The sequence below is a fragment of the Acipenser ruthenus genome, chromosome 17 (assembly GCF_902713425.1).
Source record: "Acipenser ruthenus chromosome 17, fAciRut3.2 maternal haplotype, whole genome shotgun sequence".
Lineage (NCBI taxonomy): Eukaryota > Metazoa > Chordata > Actinopteri > Acipenseriformes > Acipenseridae > Acipenser > Acipenser ruthenus.
In genome coordinates, this window is record NC_081205.1 from 9,920,923 (window position 1) to 9,943,405 (window position 22,483).

The 22,483-nt window shown below is 42.4% G+C and overlaps 2 protein-coding genes across 3 annotated transcripts in view; both read left to right on the forward strand.

The window, feature by feature from the left end:
* The first annotated feature begins 59 nt into the window (after positions 1-59).
* galk1 (galactokinase 1) lies at positions 60-5,243 on the forward strand. Its single transcript, XM_034039867.3, has 8 exons — positions 60-531; positions 1,502-1,691; positions 2,039-2,158; positions 2,782-2,917; positions 3,212-3,393; positions 3,938-4,088; positions 4,187-4,349; positions 4,981-5,243. Exons 1-8 carry the CDS (start codon positions 361-363, stop codon positions 5,050-5,052), a joined length of 1,185 nt encoding a protein of 394 aa, XP_033895758.3. The 5' UTR covers positions 60-360; the 3' UTR covers positions 5,053-5,243.
* Positions 5,244-7,514: 2,271 nt separating this feature from the next.
* Positions 7,515-22,483, forward strand: part of llgl2 (LLGL scribble cell polarity complex component 2) — a 30,777-nt gene continuing 15,808 nt past the window's right edge. Inside the window, exons 1-3 of one of the 2 annotated variants that reach the window (XM_034038609.3) lie at positions 7,515-7,814; positions 17,029-17,188; positions 22,073-22,170. In XM_034038609.3, coding sequence (XP_033894500.1) covers positions 17,114-17,188; positions 22,073-22,170 — 173 coding nt within the window. In that variant the 5' untranslated portion in view covers positions 7,515-7,814; positions 17,029-17,113. The remainder of the gene's footprint in view (positions 7,815-17,028; positions 17,189-22,072; positions 22,171-22,483) is intronic. The other variant, XM_034038608.3, reaches the window with a different exon arrangement.

The window sequence follows — 22,483 nt, forward strand, 5'->3', positions numbered from 1 at the left end:
CCGTTCTACACAATAAAAACAGCCAGTTAAACATGTCCAATGAAAAGCGGGCGGGACGTGGAGGAAGTAGACGGTGATTTCACAGACCAGGAACTGAAGAATTAGAAACGTAACCCCCCCTCGTTTTGCAATGAAACAGCTTTGTTTTTTGCAGACCTAGCACTTTGTACATAAGATTGCCACTGCGGTTTTGCGCGTTTGTGTCTTGATATCATTTTTGAAGTGACCTAGCTAGTTATCTGTGATAATTGCAAATTTATATCACAGCTACTCAAATTTGGAAGTTTGCTTACCGACCCCTAACTAGTTCGCCCGGTTGTGTGCCTGCGTGTCTCACAGATTACTGCCGGCTAGTTGTGAATGATGGCTGTCTGTCAGGCGACCAGTCTACCGTCCCTGTTAGCGAAGGCTCGGCGGGTGTACCGGGAAAGCTTCGGTGACACGGAGCCAGACATAGCAGTGTCAGCACCAGGGAGAGTCAATCTAATTGGAGAGCACACGGATTATAACGAGGGATTGGTTTTGCCCATGGTAAGACTGTGTCTTTAAATTCATTTAAGATAGCGGTACCTGATAGTCTATATGTCAAAACTTAAAGGGGCAGATGATACTATATTAGACAATGATGAATACTTTTATAAAGGAGCCCCAGCTGTAGATGTTGATCAGATGGTCATGTGTTTAGAAAAACAACATGAAACTGGCAGCTCACAGGCGCCCCCAGTGGAGTTTGGCTCTCACCACCACATTTGGGGCACGACACTCTCTGTGGGTTTTAATTGGGTTAAGATTTTTTTATTTTAAGGCATATCAGTCACATTTACCTGTGAAACGATTCTTTCAAAACTAGCCAGAAATAATAACTTGCATCTTACACTGCACACTCACACGTGTGTCATTCCTTGTCAAATCAATCAGACCCTCCAGCTTCCAAGGTGGATTTTGCAGCTGACTGTCACTTAGTATCTGGAATACTTCCTTAGATACCCTTAGATACAAATGCTCTTTTTATTTTGTGTCTCTGTTTAAAGATAGGATGGGACAGCTTGTTCTAATACAGTCCTGACATTTACATTAGCAGCTTTTTTTGTATCAACACTGTCAACCTTAATGCAAATATAGAATACACTGCTAATGTATAGTTATTTAGCAGGCCGTTTTTTTACATCATAAGCAGAAGTTGTCATGGTTTATTGAGGTCAGAGTCAGTGTAAACTCCTTAGATTTTCTTCAAATTGTACCAACGGTAAATGTCTTAGATTAAAACTTAAAATAGCTGTACAATACTTTATCACCAGATAGGTCGATATTTATAAACCAGTATTACAGAAAGCAATGATAACACACATGCTTTTTTGTGTGTGTCATTGGGAATTGTGTCTTCTGCAATGCACTTTTTTTTATTTTATTTTTTTAATATACTATGACTGTCTTGTCAGGAGTCTTTCTAGTCCTCTTCCTGGTTCAAACCAAATCCCTGTATCTGTCTGTTTGTCTGCAGGCGTTGCCCATGGTGACAGTAGTGGTTGGCAGTCAGACCGCTGACACCAGCGTTTCCATAGTTACAGCCGCAGAAGAGGCTGATGAACCGCGGCGAGTGGACTTTCCCCTTCCTCAAGATTCCAATCCTCTCACCCCCGGGGAACCCAAATGGGCCAACTACGTCAAAGGAGTCATCCAGCACTACAGAGGTGGGACTTGATTGGTACATCATTCTGCCCACCATTTATTACTTTACCCTCCCCTAAGGTATAAACCTAGTCAAGGTTATAAACCGTGCCTTCATAATTTTTCTTATGTTCTTACTTAGCACAGAGAGCCAGACTAGAGAGTACATAATGTCAATAGATTCCAGGTTAAGAGGCACTTTTTCACACAGGGAGCTGTGGGTGTATGGAACGGGTTGCCAAGACATGTTGCTGCTGATTCATTGGGATTCTTTAAGAGCTGTCAGGAACTGTAATGAAACAACAACGCTGCACCTGCATTGAGGAGGTTCGTTAGTTTCTTATGTTCTTATATGTTTGCTTCCCTGTAGCCGGACCCCTCCCAGGATTCCGAGCTGTGATAGCCAGCAACGTACCACTAGGGGGCGGCCTGTCCAGCTCTGCCTCACTAGAAGTGGCTGTGTACACCTTCTTGCAGCAGATCTGTTCAGGTATGCAAAACAGTTTAGTGACACATTCTAATTGCCAGACTGCTACATCTCACAAAATGTCCTTAAGATTATGGGAATTGTTGTATCATTCTAGTTAGCTCATGTGGTCTAGGGATGCAATTACACATTTCATATCGTACGAAAAAAGTAATGCATGATGCATATCCGTATGTGTTGTAACCTGTGTATCGAGATGTGCATTGTATGCATGGTTGCATTACAGGTTAAAATAATGCATTTTATAAATAGCTGGGCTGGTCTGCTTCTATTGATCTTTTTATACATATTTTAGCTGTGCCTGTTATAAAGGTATCACCAAAAAAGAATGAAAGTTATCCTTTTTAAAAACATTTTCTGTTGATTAAAGAAAAACTGAAAAAGTCATGGAGTTACTGTTTCATAGAAGCCTACAATAAGCATACCATTTCATAATTCCTGCTGTATTGTATTAATATATATATTGAGTACAATCAAGGCTGACTCAGATGGTCAAATTATGTATATTACTGTTTGTATTTCTTTTAATATTTAGTATCGCCAGTATTTCATGTTTAGCATTGAATCGTACAGCAATACTAAAACATGAAATGCCTGTGGGATAAGCATGTTTTGTTTCATTGCAGATGACAACGATTTAGTGGCGAAGGCTCTGGCCTGTCAGAAAGCAGAACACACTTTTGCCAGCATGCCCTGTGGGATCATGGACCAGTTTATATCAGTCATGGGCAAGGAGGGGCATGCACTGCTTATAGACTGCAGGTATGTGAGCCTGAGCTGCGCTGAGGGACTAGGAGGTTTCCAGTGTGGTCTGGGTGTTGGAATTGAGAGACTGGGAGGAAGGCAGCATGGTTTTGTTGTTAGAGCATGGCCTTAGGGCTGTTATAGTAATATAAATAAATGAGATACAGCCATCTGCTATTTATTTCTATCATATATCACATTAAAATTAGGTGTTTTACTTGCTGTACCTATTGTTAATGCAAACTATATACAGAAAAAATCAACTGCAATAGGGATCCTGCTTATTACAGTACCCTTGATGATGTTTTTCAGATCCTTAGAGGCAACCCTGGTGCCCCTCACAAACCCTGGTGTGGTTATTCTCATCACTAACTCCAATGTACGCCACTCTCTGACTGGCAGTGAATACCCCAGTCGGCGCCGGCAGTGTGAGGAGGCAACCCGTGCCCTGGGCAAGGCCAGCCTCAGGGAGGCAAGCATGGAGGACCTGGAAGGTATGTGTGGGGCATCCTAGCACCTAACCACTGTGTGGGAACACAGACTAGTTGTACAAAAGAATGAAGGCTATATAGAAATGTTCAAATAGTAAATGTTATATTTTCTTTATGTGAATCATATTTTTTAACCCTTCGTCAGCAGCAAGGGGTGAAAATGCACCCCAGTGTGTTTAAAATGAACATATCTCCTAACTCTTTGGCAGAATAGATTGTTTAGAGTTGTGGGACAGCTGTGAGTATTGATTTACCCCTATAGATTAATTTGTTTAGCCCAATGTAGTCAATTTCCTGTCTTCGAATGAGCGTCTATATGTGTATAATACATACTTTTCCAGTACTGTATTTGATTACTGCTTATTACCTCCTACAGTACAATATTGAAAAAATAAGATTTTTTTTGTTGCAAAAAGACATATTTATTTCATATACTAAGCTACCACTATTGCACAGCCTGTCATAAGGCTGCTATCCACTATCAGACCCTCAGCCTCGGCCACTCTGCTCTGATGTAGTGGTGTAAATCACTGGTGCTGTGTTGCAGCTGCGAAGGATCGTCTGGATAGTGAGACATCCCGGCGAGCTCGTCATGTGATCGGGGAGATTGCGAGGACCGCACGGGCGGCCGAAGCGCTAAGGGCAGGGGAGTACCGCGAGTTCGGGAGACTGATGGTGGAGAGCCATCACTCCCTCAGGTACAGTAACAATGCTCCGAGTCTGCGGAAATCTGCAAGGAGGAGTTTAGTCTGTGCTGCTTTACCATTGCTCAGACTAATTCTGTGATTTGTTCCAGGGACGACTACGATGTGAGCTGTCCAGAGCTGGACCAGCTGGTTGCCGCGGCGATGGAGGTGCAGGGGGTGCATGGCAGCAGGATGACCGGTGGGGGTTTCGGGGGCTGCACAGTCACTCTGCTGGAGGCCTCGGCTGTGGACAGAGCCACCCAACATATTCAGGTAGCTGGCGACCCAGACAGTGAAAGCAGGCTGGAGGATAGTGATGCGGACAGGGAGGCCTGGTGCTCTAATGGAGGGAGCTCTGGGTCTGTAAGGTGGTGTGTTGATTAAGTTAGCATGATGTCACATAAAGCAAAATGGTGGCTATTACAGTCATATAAATGCTTTTTTAAATCATCAAATTTGGTGGTGCCATTTGCTTTTTACTTTCAGGTTTGATATCAATTGAAAAGGAGTGTAGAGAAAAAACAAAAAAAAATAAAGTCAGTTTCAGCAACAGTACTGATATTTTAGGAAGTCAATTGAGAACTACAAATCATTGCTGTGTAAATTACAGTGTTTTCCGTTCTGGCTGCAAGCCTTTGTGATCATTGTTATCCCCCACTGGGAATGCAAATAAGGTACTGTATCTCTTAAAAGAGAAAGGTCAAATTAGTTGAAAAGCCTGAAATGACCTGGGGAACCTGTAATTATCTTCTCTTAAGGAAGTTAAACCTGGATTAACAAACATGGTGTTTGTTTTTTCATTCAAAAGGGATTTGTCAGCACTTGAGTGTATTGGTACAGTATGTATGCAGAAGTAAAAGTGAGCCGTTTCTTTAATTCTGACTGTGTGTTATTGTTTTTGCAGGAGAAGTATAGCGGGACAGCCACGTTCTATATCACTACACCTTCAGAGGGAGCCAGAGCCCTGAGTCTGTGATAGCAGTCGTGTCTGGGGGTCTGTCTTGTCTCCTGGAGAGAGGGGCCAGTAGACTAGCACTTCTCACTGCCCAGAGTAACACCTCCTGCCCTCTCAGACCACAGTGAGACTTTTTGTTTTGGAATGAGAGCATTCAGTATTGATTTTTGACTTTCTGTATAAATTTCAGTATCATTAAATCATTAAATTTCTGTGTTGCTCCTGTTTTTTTTTTCTTTTTCTTCCTACTACTATACTTTTAGTCAGAAATAAAATTTTGTCACCATAGTAATTTCCAAGCCATTATTTTAGCTTCTTGTCCATGGTAATTATGAATGTTAGGAACCCTATCACCAACCAGTACCTTATATTGCCTAAGCAATATACTTACTCAAAGGGACGGCTGTGAAATCGAAAGTGTTTGTAACAAATGCAATGGTAACCTTAAAACTGACCTTTTTTAAACACCTTATAAACAGAAGACTTTTCAAGAAGAAAACAGAAATTATAAATATGAACAAAATAATGCATGATTTGTGAACACGATATAACAGCTTATGAATCTGTCACTGACACCCTGCTTCATTTTGAACCCCAGGACTCCCTCTATCAGGCTGACACTGGTAAAAAGTTTTGCTCTCATGGACAAAAAAAAAACAAAACAACTTTAAATAAGCCTCTTTTCTTGTTTGGCCCTTGGACTATTTATTCATTTTCCCCAACCTGATGAGGTCATGAATGTTGCATCATGGTCTAGATCAGTGGTTCTCAACCCTGGTCCTCAGGGACCCCTGTGTCTTCTGGTTTTCATTCCATCTGAGCTCTCAATGACTTAACTAAAACCTTAATTGAACTAACAAGTAGCTTAATTAGGCCACTGGTCTAGATATTCACTGATGTTTAAGGATGGCCTGTTGGATTTACATACAATGCTGTTCTTGCCAGTGTTTGGTTATGAAGTGATGGGTGGTAGCTAAAACACAGATATTTGCCCTTGTTGTAGGAAAACAATAACACAATGTGCCACAATCATTTTCAATTGTATACAGTAGAACCTGCCTTATCAGACTGAATTGGCTGCAGGGGTCCATCAGATATGTGAAAATACAGATGTGCTCAAATTTGTTGGTACCCCTCCACAAAAAACAAAGAATGCACAATTTTCTCTGAAATAACTTGAAACTGACAAAAGTAATTGGCATCCACCATTGTTTATTCCATATTTAATAGAAATCAGACTTTGCTTTTGATTTTTTATTCAACATAATGTTGTAAATAATAAAACAAATGAAAATGGCATGGACAAAAATGATGGGACCACTAACCTAATATTTTGTTGCACAACCTTTAGAGGCAATCACTGCAATCAAACGTTTTCTGTAGCTCTCAATGAGACTTCTGCACCTGTTAACAGGTAGTTTGGCCCACTCTTCCTAAGCAAACTGCTCCAGCTGTTTCAGGTTTGATGGGTGCCTTCTCCAGACTGCTCTTTCCTCTTGGCCGCGCCCAGGGAGGTTGGCTACAGTTCCATGGACCTTAAACTTCTTAATAATATTTGCAACTGTTGTCACAGGAACATCAAGCTGCTTGGAGATGGTCTTGTAGCCTTTACCTTTACCATGCTTGTCTATTATTTTCTTTCTGATCTCCTCAGACAACTCTCTCCTTTGCTTTCTCTGGTCCATGTTCAGTGTGGTGCACACAATGATACCAAACAGCACAGTGACTACTTTTCTCCATTTAAATAGGCTGAATGACTGATTACAAGATTGGAGACATGTGTGATACTAATTAAAGAAACTAATTAGTTTGAAATATCACTATAATCCAATTATTTATTATCTTTTCTAAGGGGTACCAACAAATGTGTCCAGGCCATTTTAGAATATCTTTGTAGAATAAGCAATAATTCATCTCTTTTCACAGCTTCTTTGCTTTATTCTATGACATACCAAAGGCATGCAAGTATACATGATAAAATAGCTTTTAATTTCATCACTTTTCAGGAGGAATGAAGCATTATTTCAATGAGCTGTAAGGGTACCAACAAATTTGAGCACGTCTGTATCCCATCTCAGAGGGTGTTGTTATACTACATTGTAGTTGCTTTATTATGTCATTTGGGGCATTATGAATGAACACATTGAGGTACAGCAGTGTGACTAAACACATTGACACACCCTTAATAACACATACTTCACGTGTTGTGTTGTGTATATTTTGCAAGTTATAGTAAGGGACAACGTTCTCATTTGTACTTGTATTAGTTTATTTGGCCCCCTGCAGTTTATTGTGGACGTAGGGACTGTGTTCAATGTGTTTATACTTAATAAAGGACTGCTTTATTTATTTCTGTCGTGCATTATTATATTCAACCTGGACAATCGCGTTAAGTGAAGGACAGAGCTTTCCACCCTTTATTACAATTTTGAGCTCCATTTACTACATATTCATAAAGAGGGCGTGTGTCCTAATGAATAAGTGATTACCCCTCCCCACCCGCTGTCGATGAGTAATCCCGGAAAGAGGTTCTGCAGGAGGGGCTATGAGTCGCCGTGTCGTGGGGAAGGCAACAGACAGCTGAATTCGGGAGAGGGCAGCAGGAAATATCGAGGCTGCTTATTGTGGAGTGCCTGAGAATCAATAACCGGGGCTATATCAGCCGGAAGAAGAGGGACTGAGTAAAAGACTGTCTTTGGGACTTTGCTAATTTGTTATAGGACGCTGTGAGGAGCTCAGAGTCGGCCACAGACACAGAAAAGCGAGACGCGGCCGCTGTTCAGGTGAGTCTCTGGGCCCGAGTGAAGAGTGGGGTGTTACCGCTGCAGGTGAACGTGTGATTGGAATGCAGGTGGCTGGGTCGATAGTTACCTTCATAAACAAACCGATAATTTATTTAAAACTATTTACGCAGATAATTCAGCGACGTATCCAATAATAATAATATATTGGATTAAGGCTCGCACCTTAAAAAGGGTAGTTTGGGTAGCGTGCAGGTGGTTCCTGCAAGCACAGGTCGCAACGAGTTGCTGTTTTGCCACACAGGCGGATGCCTCACAATCCTGCGTGCAGGAGGAGAAACTTAAAAAAGTTAAAAATAAATACATACAATACTAACTGTCGCTACCGTACTTGGGAAGGCAGAAACAAATAGTACAGGGGTCATAAAAATGAACCGAAGGCTGGTGAAAGAAGGGCTGCGAAGTATTTACCTTGAAAAATGCGACCTGTTAAAATAAATAACGAGTCGATAACAATTGAAAGAAACAAACCTGGTGAAAACTCGAGGTAAACTATAGATTAAACGAAACGGTTATATATATATATATATATATATATATATATATATATATATATATATATATATATATATATATATATTAAAAAAAAAATATATATATATATACACTGCACAACAATCCAGGACTAGGTAGGTATTTATATTGGAATGACCACTGAACTGAAAAAATAAAAAGCCTTGGTTAAGTATGGATGCCACCCCCTCACCTACCTTACCCCACTCACCGGGCGATATCCCCGGGTGTCCACTTGGCAGGTGGGAACGTGTAGGCAGGGCACTATAGACGCTTAGCTTGTGCAGGTGCATTACTAAACGCTTTCTGCGATTTGCTGTCTGTTTACATAGTTACTGTATGATGGGTGTGTAAATTGTACTCGTGCTCTAATCTGCTTCCACTGGAGATTAATGATCTGTGAACAAAGTTTAAGTCAAATCCTCTTGATTTTTAGATGATGGATTTGTATCCTTTACTGTATGACAGGTAGTTCTGTATCCTAACTTAGTGTTTAAAAGGTACCAAAAAAACTTAAACATGTTTGATTTTTATTGTAGATTTTTATTGCGTCTGCTAAAATTAGTTAATCCCAAAGTTTTGTTGTGTAGCCCCCTTTTACACTTGAGCACAGACCTAAGCTGGCTATGCACCCCTTGCGTGAAGACATTTCCCCTCTCCAAAACAGAGGTAGAAGTGTTTTAATCGACAAAAAACATTTTTGTCACTTGTGTGTTTCTACTTCAAGGTGGTTGTTCCGTTCTAATTAAAATGCTATTTTGCCATCGGAAATGGAGCGAATTGAAAACTTGTACCATCTACTTGTCAGACTCTTCTGATTTCTACTTCTGAAGTAACCTCAGGGTTATGTGGACATTCAAAGAAACAGGTGCTTTTGTTTACATTTACACACCAGTCTAGCAACTCTTCCTATCTGTAAATGTAAACAGTAACTCCCATTTATTTTCTTACACGTGAAACAAATGTATTTTTGGTATTCAACAAAAGCGAAACTCATGCGTTTAGCTAAAAAAAAACCTCTGCAGCTTTCAATTATGTACATTCTCCCCCCACAGCTTATTCACTGCATACTTGCAACTGTAAATGATTTAAAAAAAAAACTAAAACATAAGTCTGCGCTTATGTAACAATCAATTTAGTATTTCAATAGCCAGGATTGTGGTTTTTAAGAATGGAAATGCAAATTTTGATTTATTTATTCAACCCACTTTGAGGATGCTAACTGGTTTACATATTGAAATGTATCACTTCAGCTTTTGTGTCTCTTGAACTGGTTGAAAACTCATGGTCATCCAAGTGTCACCTGGCCCCAGTGTTTAAAAACCTGCTGTTGACAAACAGAATGTTACATTGCACCTGTAGCGCCTGATTGCAATTGCTGAGATGGTGCAATAAATCTTGTTTCCAGGTGCGCCTATCTGTAATGCAGCTGGGTGGGACTGTGGCCATTGTGACTGCTTGGCAACACCATCTTGCATGTTTAGCTCTTGCCATACTGAAGCCTACCTGCTGTTGTGTGTCATGGCAACATATCCAGCGAAAAGGTTGTTTACCTAATACAGCAAATCACACCAATGTGTCCTTGCAAGTGATAGCTGCTAGATCTATTAATAGTTGGTGGGCAATTGTTTACAGTGCTTGGGGAAGGCTCTGTAACAGCGATTTTTAAATTCTATGTGTTTTGTTCCCCATCATTTATGAAGGCATACATTTTCATGTCAATCCAATACAGAGTTAAAGTTTAATTGCATTTTTTTCTTCTGATCCCACAGAAGTGCATGGTAGAGCACTGGTTGTCTGCAGCACAAAAAATAAATAAATAAATAAATATAATTTTTTATATATATAAAAAAATGCAAAGGGAAAATATCTTTGTCATAAATTCCATTATTTTAAAAATTATTGACAGATCTTTTCAATTCTATAACGAATTATTAAAATGGATATACTTACGTGCTTCCTCTCAATAACATGGGCATTTTTTTCTCCTCGTCCCCTGTTGAAAGATGTCTCCTTTTCAATATATTGAAGAATGTCTATGTTCTTCAGCTCTCCCTAAAAATATGATATTTAATAATTATAAATAATTAGTGTGGAGTAGTGGTTAGGGCTCTGGACTCTGCTGCTGTACCCTTGAGCAAGGTACTTAACCTAGATTGCTCCGTAAAAACCCAACTGTATAAATGGGTAATTGTATGTAAAAATAATGTGTAATAAATTATGTAATTGTATGTAAAAATAATGTGATATCTTGTAACAATTGTAAGTTGCCCTGGATAAGGGTGTCTAAGAAATAAATAATATATATATATATATATATATATATATATATATAATGTGTACCCATTATGGACGGTGCATATAAACGGAATTAATATGCAAAAGTACAGTAGTGTATAATACAGTGTATGTAGTTTTTTTGGGGTCGTTTACCTATATTCCGTATCAATAAATGGCAGATACTGATTTCGATAAAGGTTTAATTATTAATAATACAGTTGTAAACCATCACTTGAAATTGTAATTTGTAATATGATACTTGACAATTTTTTTAAGCTTTAAACTTAACACCTGTGTCTCTCATTGGGCAGCTAGCCAGCCCAGCCCTGGCCCGTCTCCAGTTGAAAGCTCTAGGATGTCGGTTTACCAAAAGAGAAAAAAAAGGATTAAAACACCTCCCTGCAGCTTCCCCTGCATAAGTGCGGTTTAGACTGGCTAGTCTGCAGACTCCTAACTTACCCTGAACACCGGAGGCAGGGTGGGAGAGTGCATTCTACAGCTGTGTGGAATAATAACATATTGGAAGAATTTGCTTTCTCTGATGGTGTCTCTCTCTGTAAGAAAAGAGGTGTAACACATCACAGTACTGCTGCACCTGTTTTTCTCTCGAGCCATTTGGCAGACTAGTACCTGGAACTGCAGTGCTTCTGCTTCTTGCTGTGTGGAGTGTCATCGTGGTGAATCAGCTTGTGGTGAATTGTTTCGCCCCTCGCAGTTTCGGTTGACTTGTGCACTTAAGAGAGTGTTCATTGGGCAATCCTATAATAACCTTGGTGTAATGTAGACAGGCTCAGCCCCTATGCACTACTGTGTTTTTTAAATCAAGCATTCACATGAATGCACAGATGCTAAAACTCGGAGGTGAGTAACCCTAATGCATTGAACAGAGGTCACACTAAACTCTAAAAATCTGTATTTTTGCAATTTGTATTGCAGTTCCTATACTCACTCCAATTGAACACTAACATACTGTATATACATTAGAAGCTATTCAAATAACAATAAATACTGTACCAGCTAACCGTGAAACATGTATTTTTATTTGAAATAGTTTCCTTAATAAATTGCAGAGCTGTGTTCTAGTACTGATGAATCAGAAACAATAAGTGCTACAGGTACATAATTATGTACAACATATGTATTTTACAAATATAACATGATAATCTTATGTATATTGGTATTCACACAAGGGAATATTAATATGTAAAATTCACTTACAACTCTACTATATAGTATACTATACCGCACCGTATGTATGCCTAATTTATTTTGACTACAGTATATAGTGATCTTCAGAAGTAACACACTGCATAGCATATAAATTCATAGATCATTAATATAAGTTTGTAATATCAATAAAACCATTGAAGTCCACAGCACAGAAGCATGCACTGTACACTGACTGTATTACTGATTGTGCTGCTGGTGACACTGCCAATCACACGGTACCATCCTCTTTGCACGCTGAACCCCATCACAATAGAACTCTGTAATGCTGCCACACCTTTTTTACTTGCAAAATTGAAGTTTTAATTTTCCCTAGCCAAGTGTCTGGCACATACAGTACGTTTTTGTATGTTTTACAAAATTGATTATATATATATATATATATATATATATATATATATAATTACTATTTCACCCTCTCCCATTTGACATAGCAAAATGTTATCTCCAGAACTCCTTTGCCAGTGTGGAGCTTATATAAATAAATGAATACAGGACAATGTCTGCATGAAAGAAGACGACAGATTAACTGAAATAGCTCGGAGAAAGAGAATGTTTTACAGACAAAGGTGAGGAGATTTCAATCTTCTAATTGTCAGATTAACATGAAAGAGATGGAAATAAGGGTGTATGACACAGACACAATTGGTTATTTAAGGAGAATGATGGGGAACGAACCAGCTTTGATTCATGAACAGAAGGTGAATGAATGGCTGGCTTACTCATGATGCCTCATGTTTCTATTGCTGCGTCCTCTTGTAATTGGTCATGAAAAGCTTGCTTCGGTATTAATTGTGTCTCTGATTTGAGCCCTAGCATTTATTATAGTTCAATGGAAAGATTCCCTGCACTCTGATTGGCTGAGCTAGAGGGCTATAACCCTTAGTTTATGCCCCTGGAATATTTGTAACCGCATCACAAAAACAAATCAAACCACATTACTCCACCAGTTTTATTTGCAACAAAAGTACATTTAAACCTTTTTAATAACATGCTACTTGAAGAATGGGTAAGTCAAAACTTCCTGGAAAATACAAGCCCAGAGAGGAGTCCAGAAGTTAGGCATACCTTAACATAGAGCTGTCATGGTAATAGAATAGGTGCATTGTATGTTGCATGACACTGTATGAGATGTAGGAGGCTGTGTGGTCCAGCGGTTAAAGAAAAGGGCTCCCCGCTTCAAATCCGGGCTCACTCATGGATTCTCTGCAAGACGTTGTTGTAAGTGACTCTGCAGCTGATTCATAGTTCACACACCCATGTCTCTGTAAGTCGCCTTAGATAAAGACGTCTGCTAAATTCACAAAAAATAATGAGCATGAGAGGCAAGGTCCAATGTGAGTCTCGCCATACAGGAATGTGGTTTCTGATTTTGCATCCTGGTATGTACCCACTTCCTGTTATGACAACCAATTCCTGTCCAATTCTATTACTGCAATCTGACCGTGTGACCTACAGCACAAGATGTGACTAGATACCACAAAGTTTAAATAAATATAAACTAAAACAAAAAAAATGACAATAGAAAAGGAACCAGTGGTGAAGTTGATCATGCTAGTAAGATTTAAAAAGCTTTAGTGGAGCAAAGGTTGTAAATCTGACTCCAACTATCTACCTCCCTTTGACCTTAATTAAGCATTACCACCAAGCTGATGGTGTGCAGTATACAGGGAGGTCCAGGGAAGGGTTGCAATTACATGCTATGTGATCAATCCTGTGGGAGAGGTTAATGCAAACAGATTAACATTTGAAACCCTACTGCACCTCCCTCACAACAAATAATGGGTATTCCACAACAACCGGACCCAGCCCGCTCATTGATTTCTTTGGAGGTCAGCCATTCTCTTATAACTCGGTAACAGAAAAGATCGCACTTCGATGACACCTGCTTTAAAACCACTGCTTACTGATTCAGTGGATGACAATGATTATTTCAGACAAACAGAGGTGAATATAAATAAATCAATTGCAGCAAAATAGTGAGAATGGCATAGCTCAGACGTGCTCCTCTGGAATAATGAAACTCCCTTATTTTAAGTTATAATTTGTGGACTGGATTTTCATTATTGTCTTGCAACATGTCATAGCAATGCTATTATCCTTTAATGAAAGAGTACAAAGCAATCTTGAGCAGTCTACATTTCCGTATAGAATACATCAGCCATGTCTTTGTAAACATCCTGGAGTGTTTTTGTGTGCTGTGTACAGCAGCAGTGTGTTTGTGTGCTGTATACAGCAGCAATGTTTGTCTCAACAAATCTCCCAACAAAAATCTCAGTAAAAACAGGCAAAGCAAAATGATCAGTCTTCCATCCTGGATCTGTGTGTTGCACTTTTAACTTTTAACTTAAATGACTGTTGTTAGTCAAGACCCAAATTACAAAAAGGTAATTCCAGATTGACCAAATTCTGGAGAGGCGTTGCCTCTGTTTGGTTGATACATAACATAGTGACCCAGGGTAAGGTGTGCATGCAAAAGAGATGTGGATCTCATGCACTGCATGGTGGGAATCTATCTGAAGCGTGCAAAAACGTCCATTTGACCTCATGTGGATGTCCTGGGCACAATAGGGTAGTATTTCAAACTTGTTTTGTGCCTTCCAACAAAAATAATTTTAAAAATAATTTATAGAAGAGAGGTCAAGCTCCCTTTTGACAACAAGTCGGAATGTCCCAATTACATCGGCTGGTTTCACATACCCTTATTACAAGTGCTAACCAGGGTCCCTGAAACCAACCCTAGCAGTCCACTCGATACTATCCTGATAAAGTAATTTTCACTTGTGGATTCAGCCAGATTTATGCCTGCTATTATCAACCAATAGAAGAATTAAAATACAAAGCTGATGGAGCCACAAAGAGTGTGGTAAGTTGTGTGAGTGGTGAGAGCCCTGGGGCAGGTAGAAAGCAATGCCCTTTATTCATGTGCAAAGCAGCCCTGCCTGTCACCAGGAGGGAGTGCTGCTGCAGAGAGCCTTTGTGTGCTGTCTGAAGCACTGAGACAGGAGCGTTGCAAACACAAAGGGCTCTGTATACCAATGTGTGGACGGCGTGTTGGAAAATGCAAATGCAGAACAAACTCGTTTTTATGTCGGTGCAATTATATATCCTACAGTCAAAGTCTGATAAATGCATTAAATGAACAACTAAGTTTCGACGACCCTAGCATTTTATTTGCAATTTTGTTAGCCCTAATAATTCTTTGCAGATGTACTAGTATAAAAGGGCGTACAAAAGGTGTCCCTAAATACGCAAATTATTTTCAAAAATGTTTTTTTTTTCACCTGTGTCTGTTCTCTTTTGTTCCACCACCAGTCGCTTCAGTTCAAGCCCCTGGTTCTCTGTCTGGATCTCAAATGCAAAGCGTTCATGCGGTGCATTTCTCACTCTCCATGTGATTCTGTAGTTTAATCTTGCTCCAGGACTATGATCCAAGAGTGCACCAAGATGATGTACTGAAACCAAGAACTTGAATCATTCAGAGATAAAAACTAATCAACAGAGTCAACTAGCCTACTCTAGACAAAAATTTCAGGCAATACCTTCACCATTGTAGTTTATGTGCTAGAAAAAGTAAAACTGCTGGTTTATTTATCAATTAGCGACGCTTAATAATGCACACAGAAAAGGCGGTGAATACTTTTCAGGGGAGAGCGCTACTTTAAAAGATGCAGAGTCAAACAGAGTTAATAGCTGTAACCACAATGTGGAAATGCTGTGGCTGACCATGGCTGTAACAGTCCAGGGTAAAGTGATTTCTGTTACGACAGAACTGAAAGCAATTCGAGACTGACTCTGTGTCAGTTTAAAGCATTAGCTACATTAAGGGTTACATTGAAGTGGCAATAAGCATTTACATAACAAGACCTCCTGGACCATAACTCGCACAATGCATAGTGATTACAATGTTTAGAATTGGTTCTATTGACCTTTTTGTCTGTTTTATTGTTGTGCAGAGTCCTTGGTTGCAATATATTTGGTCATTGTCAACCACTGAATAAAAAGGATTGAAGATTTTTTTTTTCTGATTACAGTCTCTGACAATATCTGCAGTTAAACAATAAATTTGATTTCATTGATAAACTGGATGACAGCTGCTCCTAGTGTCTGTAGTAATGGCTTTTGTCATGCTCTGAGTTCACCCTGCTGCTGCTGCTGGTGGTGGTGGTGGTTTTACTGAAGGTTTCTATTGTTGTTGCAGGTGTCTGTAAGCAGAGCGGCTCTGCCCTGGTAAAGTTAGGTCACGTTCTTGTCATTCACAGACTGACAGAGCTGAGATTCATACCCTGACTCCCAGATCTCTAGTCCTCTGCTAGACCAGGGGTTCAGACCCTGACTCTACTGAGATCTGTAGTCCTCTGCTAGACCAGGGGTTCTCAAACTGGGGCCTGCAGAAAGTGTTTAGGGCGATTTGCCAAACAGCCACAAGCAGTCTTTCTTTCTCTCTTTTTTTTGTTCTTTTGTAGAGTTGTATAATGTAAATCAAGTGTTGTGGGGGGCTAGGAAGGGATTAAAAACCACTGCTAAAACCACAGTTCCTCATCACATCACCAGTTTATTGTGCCTGGCACACAAGTCCCACCCAGTCTGTGGTTCCCTCAGTGAGCTGAGCAGGGAAGGGCTAAGTCATGACGGCTGTGTGATTTCAGGGCTGCACGTGTGTATGAGGGCACGACCCCCGCTTTCAGTGGGCAAGAAAAGAGTTGGTTTACTTTCCACTTTGCTGTTAGTTTTTAATTATGCAAGACAATTCCACTATATTAGGATGAATGAAATAAATTGAAGAAAACAAGGCTGTAACAGTTTAAAGAGTGAAGTGTCCTGATGCAATGCACCACTGAACTTTAAATGTTGTACTGTACATGACATTAAAGGAAAACAAGTCTGGACTGTTTTATTAAACAGAATCATGTTGTCAAATGAATGCTTATGCAGTAATTTCTTGTCCATTAATATAAAACCTAAAACAATTAGATGTAGTCTTTGGGATTGCAGTCCTGTGAAAATCTACAGTACATGGTGTACACTCACACTGCCACAGGTGCACCATGGTATTGATGTTGCCAGCAACCTTTTTTTTTTATACAGCATAATGACTTATCTTTTCTTCTGCTACACTTGCTGTAAAGAAGTACACTACAAGTGGTTGAATTCTCATGGTTGTTTGTGTGTTCAGGGTTCCCCCAGCTGACAGCGCCTCTCTCCTCTCCTGTCAGGTCAGCTTGCCGGGGGGGTAAAGGGAGCACGTCCGGAGGGGGAGGATGAAGAGATTCCGGCGTCATGGGCAGGACTCCCAGCGAGACCGGCTCAAGCAGGAGCTCTTCCAGTTCAATAAGGTACGCTGCTTCCACAGCTCTGCTGTTTTATTCTCTTTCAAGTGTATATTTCACTTTTCAAGGTGTCTACATGCCTCCCTGTGGCAAAGTGCCCCGCCCCTGTGTGCATTTGTGTGTTGTGTGTATGTTGCGTGTGTAAATGTTGGTGTATAGATTGGTACACGGGATATAAACGGGTTTGTGTTTCACGTATATTTAAAAAGTGTAGATTTGTATTTAGGCACGGGATTGCACATCACGCACGTGCATTTAAAATATAATATGCGAGCACGGGGTTGCACAGAATTAATTCACGTGCTGGGATTCAAGTGAATAATTAATTAGTAATTGAATCCCAGCACAACAGTATATATAGATGCACGTTTTAGTCACTGGGGGTTGGTGTTCGGTGAGTGGAGAACGGGATTGGAGCGGAGGTAAATGTTAAGAATAATAATAATAAGAAGAAGAATAATAGTTAAGTGTTTTCACTCACCGTGTTTGTTCGTCTGTCTGTCCTGCACCGTCTGTTTAGTGTTTAGTCGTTTTGTATGTCTGTTTATTTTGGCGTCAAGTGCCGTGTCCCGTGTTTTTGTGTTTCAAACCTTTTATTTTCTGTTTATTAAATGCTGAGCGCGATCACGCGCCCAGCTTATACCAAACCACATCTCTCTGTTTATTGTGTTCCTGTTTCTGGTCTGACGCCACCCACTCCGGCCGTCTTTGTGACACGTGGTGTCATCGTGGGATAACAGCGCCTCCAAGCGTCAGACCAGGAGGGGTCTGGATTACAAAAAAAAAAAAAAAAAAAAAAAAAGTAAGAGCAAGAAGAGGGATGGGGAGAAAGAGCTGCAGGAAGCAGCAGAAGCAGTGGTCACCCCAACCAGCAGTAGCCACCCCACTGCCACCGGGTTCCCCACCGTCCCGAGAAATATGGGACTGGTTGGTGTACCCCGAGGGGGAAATGGAAGGCTGGAGAGACGGCTGCCGGGACCTGGAGGACCTCCTCGGGGGCCTCGAGGACCAAGGCTGGTGCATGGCCTGTGGGGTCCAAGGACACACGGTGGCGATCTGCCCCTTCCAAGGTGAGGAGGAGGAGGAACAGCAGCCCGGGTGTTACTGCTGTGCTGAGCCTGGGCATTCCCGCACCAACTGCCCCTGGTACCCCCTCGGACAGCTACCCCAACGATGCCCCATCTGCGGAGGTGAGCACTTCGTGGCCCACTGCCCTGTCCATCAGGAGAGGGAGGAGCAGGGGTCGCCTCAGTCTCCACCACCAGCAGGGGGAGGTAGACTGCTGCTCCCACCGCCCCAACCACAACTGCAACAGCGGCCAGAGGAGCCAGAGAACCTGTTCCCCTGGTGCACCTGGTGCGGAGAGGTGGATCACCGCTGGAGGGACTGCTCCGAGGTGCCACCGAGCTGGTGCGGGCGATGTGAGGAAGGGGGACATGACTGGTCAGGATGCCCCTATGCCAGCTCGCCAGTGCCCAAGCGGAAGGAGCCTGAACGTCCTACGCCTGAGTGGGAGGAGCCCGAACGTCCTACGCCTGAGGGGGAGGAGCCCGAACGTCCTACGCCTGAGGGGGAGGAGCCCGAACGTCCTACGCCTGAGGGGGAGGAGCCCGAACGTCCTACGCCTGAGGGGGAGGAGCCCGAACGTCCTACGCCTGAGGGGGAGGAGCCCGAACGTCCTACGCCTGAGGGGGAGGAGCCCGAACGTCCTACGCCTGAGTGGGAGGAGCCCGAACGTCCTACGCCTGAGTGGGAGGAGCCCGAACGTCCTACGCCTGAGTGGGAGGAGCCCGAACGTCCTACGCCTGAGTGGGAGGAGCCCGAACGTCCTACGCCTGAGTGGGGGGAGCCCGAGCGTCCACAGCCCAAGAGGGAGGAGTCGGTGCGTCCACAGCCCAAAAGGGAGGAGTCGGTGCGTCCACAGCCCAAAGGGAGGCAAGTCGGGGCTTCCACAGCTCTGGGACCCAAGCCACCAGCAGAGGGAAAATGCCTGCTGGTTCAGCCCCAAGAGCCGGAAGAGGAGGGGTTACAGGCCCAACCCCCTGGAAATTTTTGGGGGGGAGAGGGGCAGGAGGCTGGTGTCCCCCAGCAGCCTCTATTCATGCTGCTGAAGGCAGCACGGCGCGCACCAGCCCAGCCGCCACAGCGGAGGGAGCCAGCGCCGCCAGGAGCAGAGGAGCTGCCTCTGCCTCCGCCACCACCACCGCAAGGAGCAGAGGAGCTGGAGCTGCCTCTGCCTCCACCACCACCCGAGGGAGAGGAGCTGGAGCTGCCTCTGCCTCCACCATCTCCAGGAGCAGAGGAGCAGGAGCTGCCTCTGCCTCCGCCACCACCACCGCCAGGAGCAGAGGAGCTGGAGCTGCCTCTGCCTCCACCACCGCCAGGAGCAGAGGAGCTGGAGCTGCCTCTGCCTCCACCACCGCCAGGAGCAGAGGAGCTGGAGCTGCCTCTGCCTCCACCACCGCCAGGAGCAGAGGAGCAGGAGCTGCCTCTGCTGCCCGTACCTCCGCAGGGAGTACGGTGGCCGGAGCCCCAGAAAGGGGAGCTGCCGGCCACGAAGGGGGACGAGGTCTGGAGACCACTTTCCCCAGCAGCAGTTTCGCTGCAGGAGTTCTTGTGGCCGGAGCCCCACAGGAGGGAGCTGCCGGCTACGAAGAAGGGGGAGGTCGGGGGACCACCTGCCCCCGCAGCTTTTTCGCTGCAGGACAGGACCAACAGGCTGTCAGCCGTGCCACTACCGGCAGGGGTGCTGACAGCATGGCCAGCCATGGGCCCACTGGAGCCTCCCTTCCCAGCCCGAGACTTTGTCCTGGACTGCTGGATTTTTAAGGGCGGCGGTGGCCGTTGAGGCCATGTGTGCTGCGCACAAGGGGGGGTATATGTGGCAAAGTGCCCCGCCCCTGTGTGCATTTGTGTGTTGTGTGTATGTTGCGTGTGTAAATGTTGGTGTATAGATTGGTACACGGAATATAAACGGGTTTGTGTTTCACGTATATTTAAAAAGTGTAGATTTGTATTTAGGCACGGGATTGCACATCACGCACGTGCATTTAAAATATAATATGCGAGCACGGGGTTGCACAGAATTAATTCACGTGCTGGGATTCAAGTGAATAATTAATTAGTAATTGAATCCCAGCACAACAGTATATATAGATGCACGTTTTAGTCACTGGGGGTTGGTGTTCGGTGAGTGGAGAACGGGATTGGAGCGGAGGTAAATGTTAAGAATAATAATAATAAGAAGAAGAATAATAGTTAAGTGTTTTCACTCACCGTGTTTGTTCGTCTGTCTGTCCTGCACCGTCTGTTTAGTGTTTAGTCGTTTTGTATGTCTGTTTATTTTGGCGTCAAGTGCCGTGTCCCGTGTTTTTGTGTTTCAAACCTTTTATTTTCTGTTTATTAAATGCTGAGCGCGATCACGCGCCCAGCTTATACCAAACCACATCTCTCTGTTTATTGTGTTCCTGTTTCTGGTCTGACGCCACCCACTCCGGCCGTCTTTGTGACACTCCCCTACATGCGTGCATTTATGTATATGTAGAAGGTACATTTAGAAATACTAAGGCATAGAAAAAATCTTCCAGATGAAACATTTGTCCTTTTGGATTTATTATGTTTCAGTTTGAGAATGATTGATATATAGAAGGTAAGGCAGGTTGTTAAACCTGTGCTAATTTAATGTTTAAACAGCAGTAAAATCAGAAAGGTTTCTCTCTGTCACATGCCATAAATGACCTTGTGCTGTCTTCAGATTAGGTCCCTTTGGGGATTGAAACCTGTTGTATAAATAATAGTGGGGCTACTGGCTCGTATTCCTAAACTAAACATATAGACAAGACAGGAGGGGTGTTTGTTGTTTTGTTTTGTTTTGTTTTGTTCTTGTCGCTTGCTGAAGCCACAATCTCAATTAAATAGACATTGTGTGTTTAAATCGCTGCAGTCCTTTGTCTGCAAACCGTAATAATTGCAAGTACTGGACAAGCATTTTACAATATTCCTTTAAATTTAGGGTTATTGATGAGAACAAGTTCTCTGAAGGGAAACATAATGTACAAAATAAAGCCCTTTTGCCAATAGCTAGTAACTTCCCATTGTGTACAGTATATTCCTTGGCAGTTGATGTGTGAAGACAAACAGGCTAAGGGGAACTTGGAGGTGTGCAGGCACTGTTGTAGCTGAAACAGGGAGTCTGGAGTTGATTCTTTTCCAGGGAGCTGAAGAACCATATGTGAATTGGGGTTGGAGGGGCATGGTTTTTCACCTGGGCTTCAGTTCATACAAACCTGAATGTCAGAACTCAGAGGTTTGGAAAGGGGTGGAAATCTCTCCTCCTTTGTTTGATTTTTTTCTCTTTATCAATCTTACTTATTCCAAAAACCTTACCTGTATATTTCCATCCACCTTATATAGGTTTTACATATGCAGTTTTGAAAGAAACACATGTTATAGCAAACATGTTTTTTTTCCTTTCTTAGACATGATATCTGGTACTACACTAGTATCTGTTTGCTTGCTGTCAAGTACTTTTGCACTTCTTTGGTCATTTCACCTGGAAAGTGGAATTGTCCTCACCCCTTCAAAACCTTCTTTCCAACCAGCTGCTTCCTCCATTGACTGACATTTGTAGCAGCCAAATATAATCTCTCTCTCTCTCATATATATATATATATATATATATATATATATATATATATATATATATATTATATATATATATATATATATTAATTATAATATATAATATAATATAACGAATGGTGCCTATAAGCGTATGTTCAGGACAGGTAAGATTTTTAGAATTACTTTCAACTTTCCTAACACTCAACCCCTTTCTGTCCTTTGCTCCACTTGTTCCCTCACCATGTCTCCACTGCTTTCTGTCCCTAGACGGTGGAGCATGGATTCCCTCACCAGCCCAGTGCTCTCGGATACAGCCCCAGCCTTCGACTCATGGCCATCGGGACTCGCTCAGGAGCCATCAAACTGTATCCTTCCCTCCCATGCGCTGCTTGTGTGTGTGTGTGTGTGTCATATGTGTGCTAGGAATGATCCTTCAGGACAGATGCCGTGCAAGTAAGCATGACAATTTAAAGTTACTCCACGTTCTCTGCATGTTTCCCCTTCAATGACTCACTCCCACAGAGTCTCAGTGTCCAAAACAAGCCAGAGATAGTGTTGTACAAATATGAGATTTCATAGAGGAAACATTTTTTTGACTTTGGGTCTGCCTGTGCCAACACATGCAAGTCTTTGTGTGTCAGCTTGTGTATTGTAGTGAGTGTGCACAGAAGTCGTATT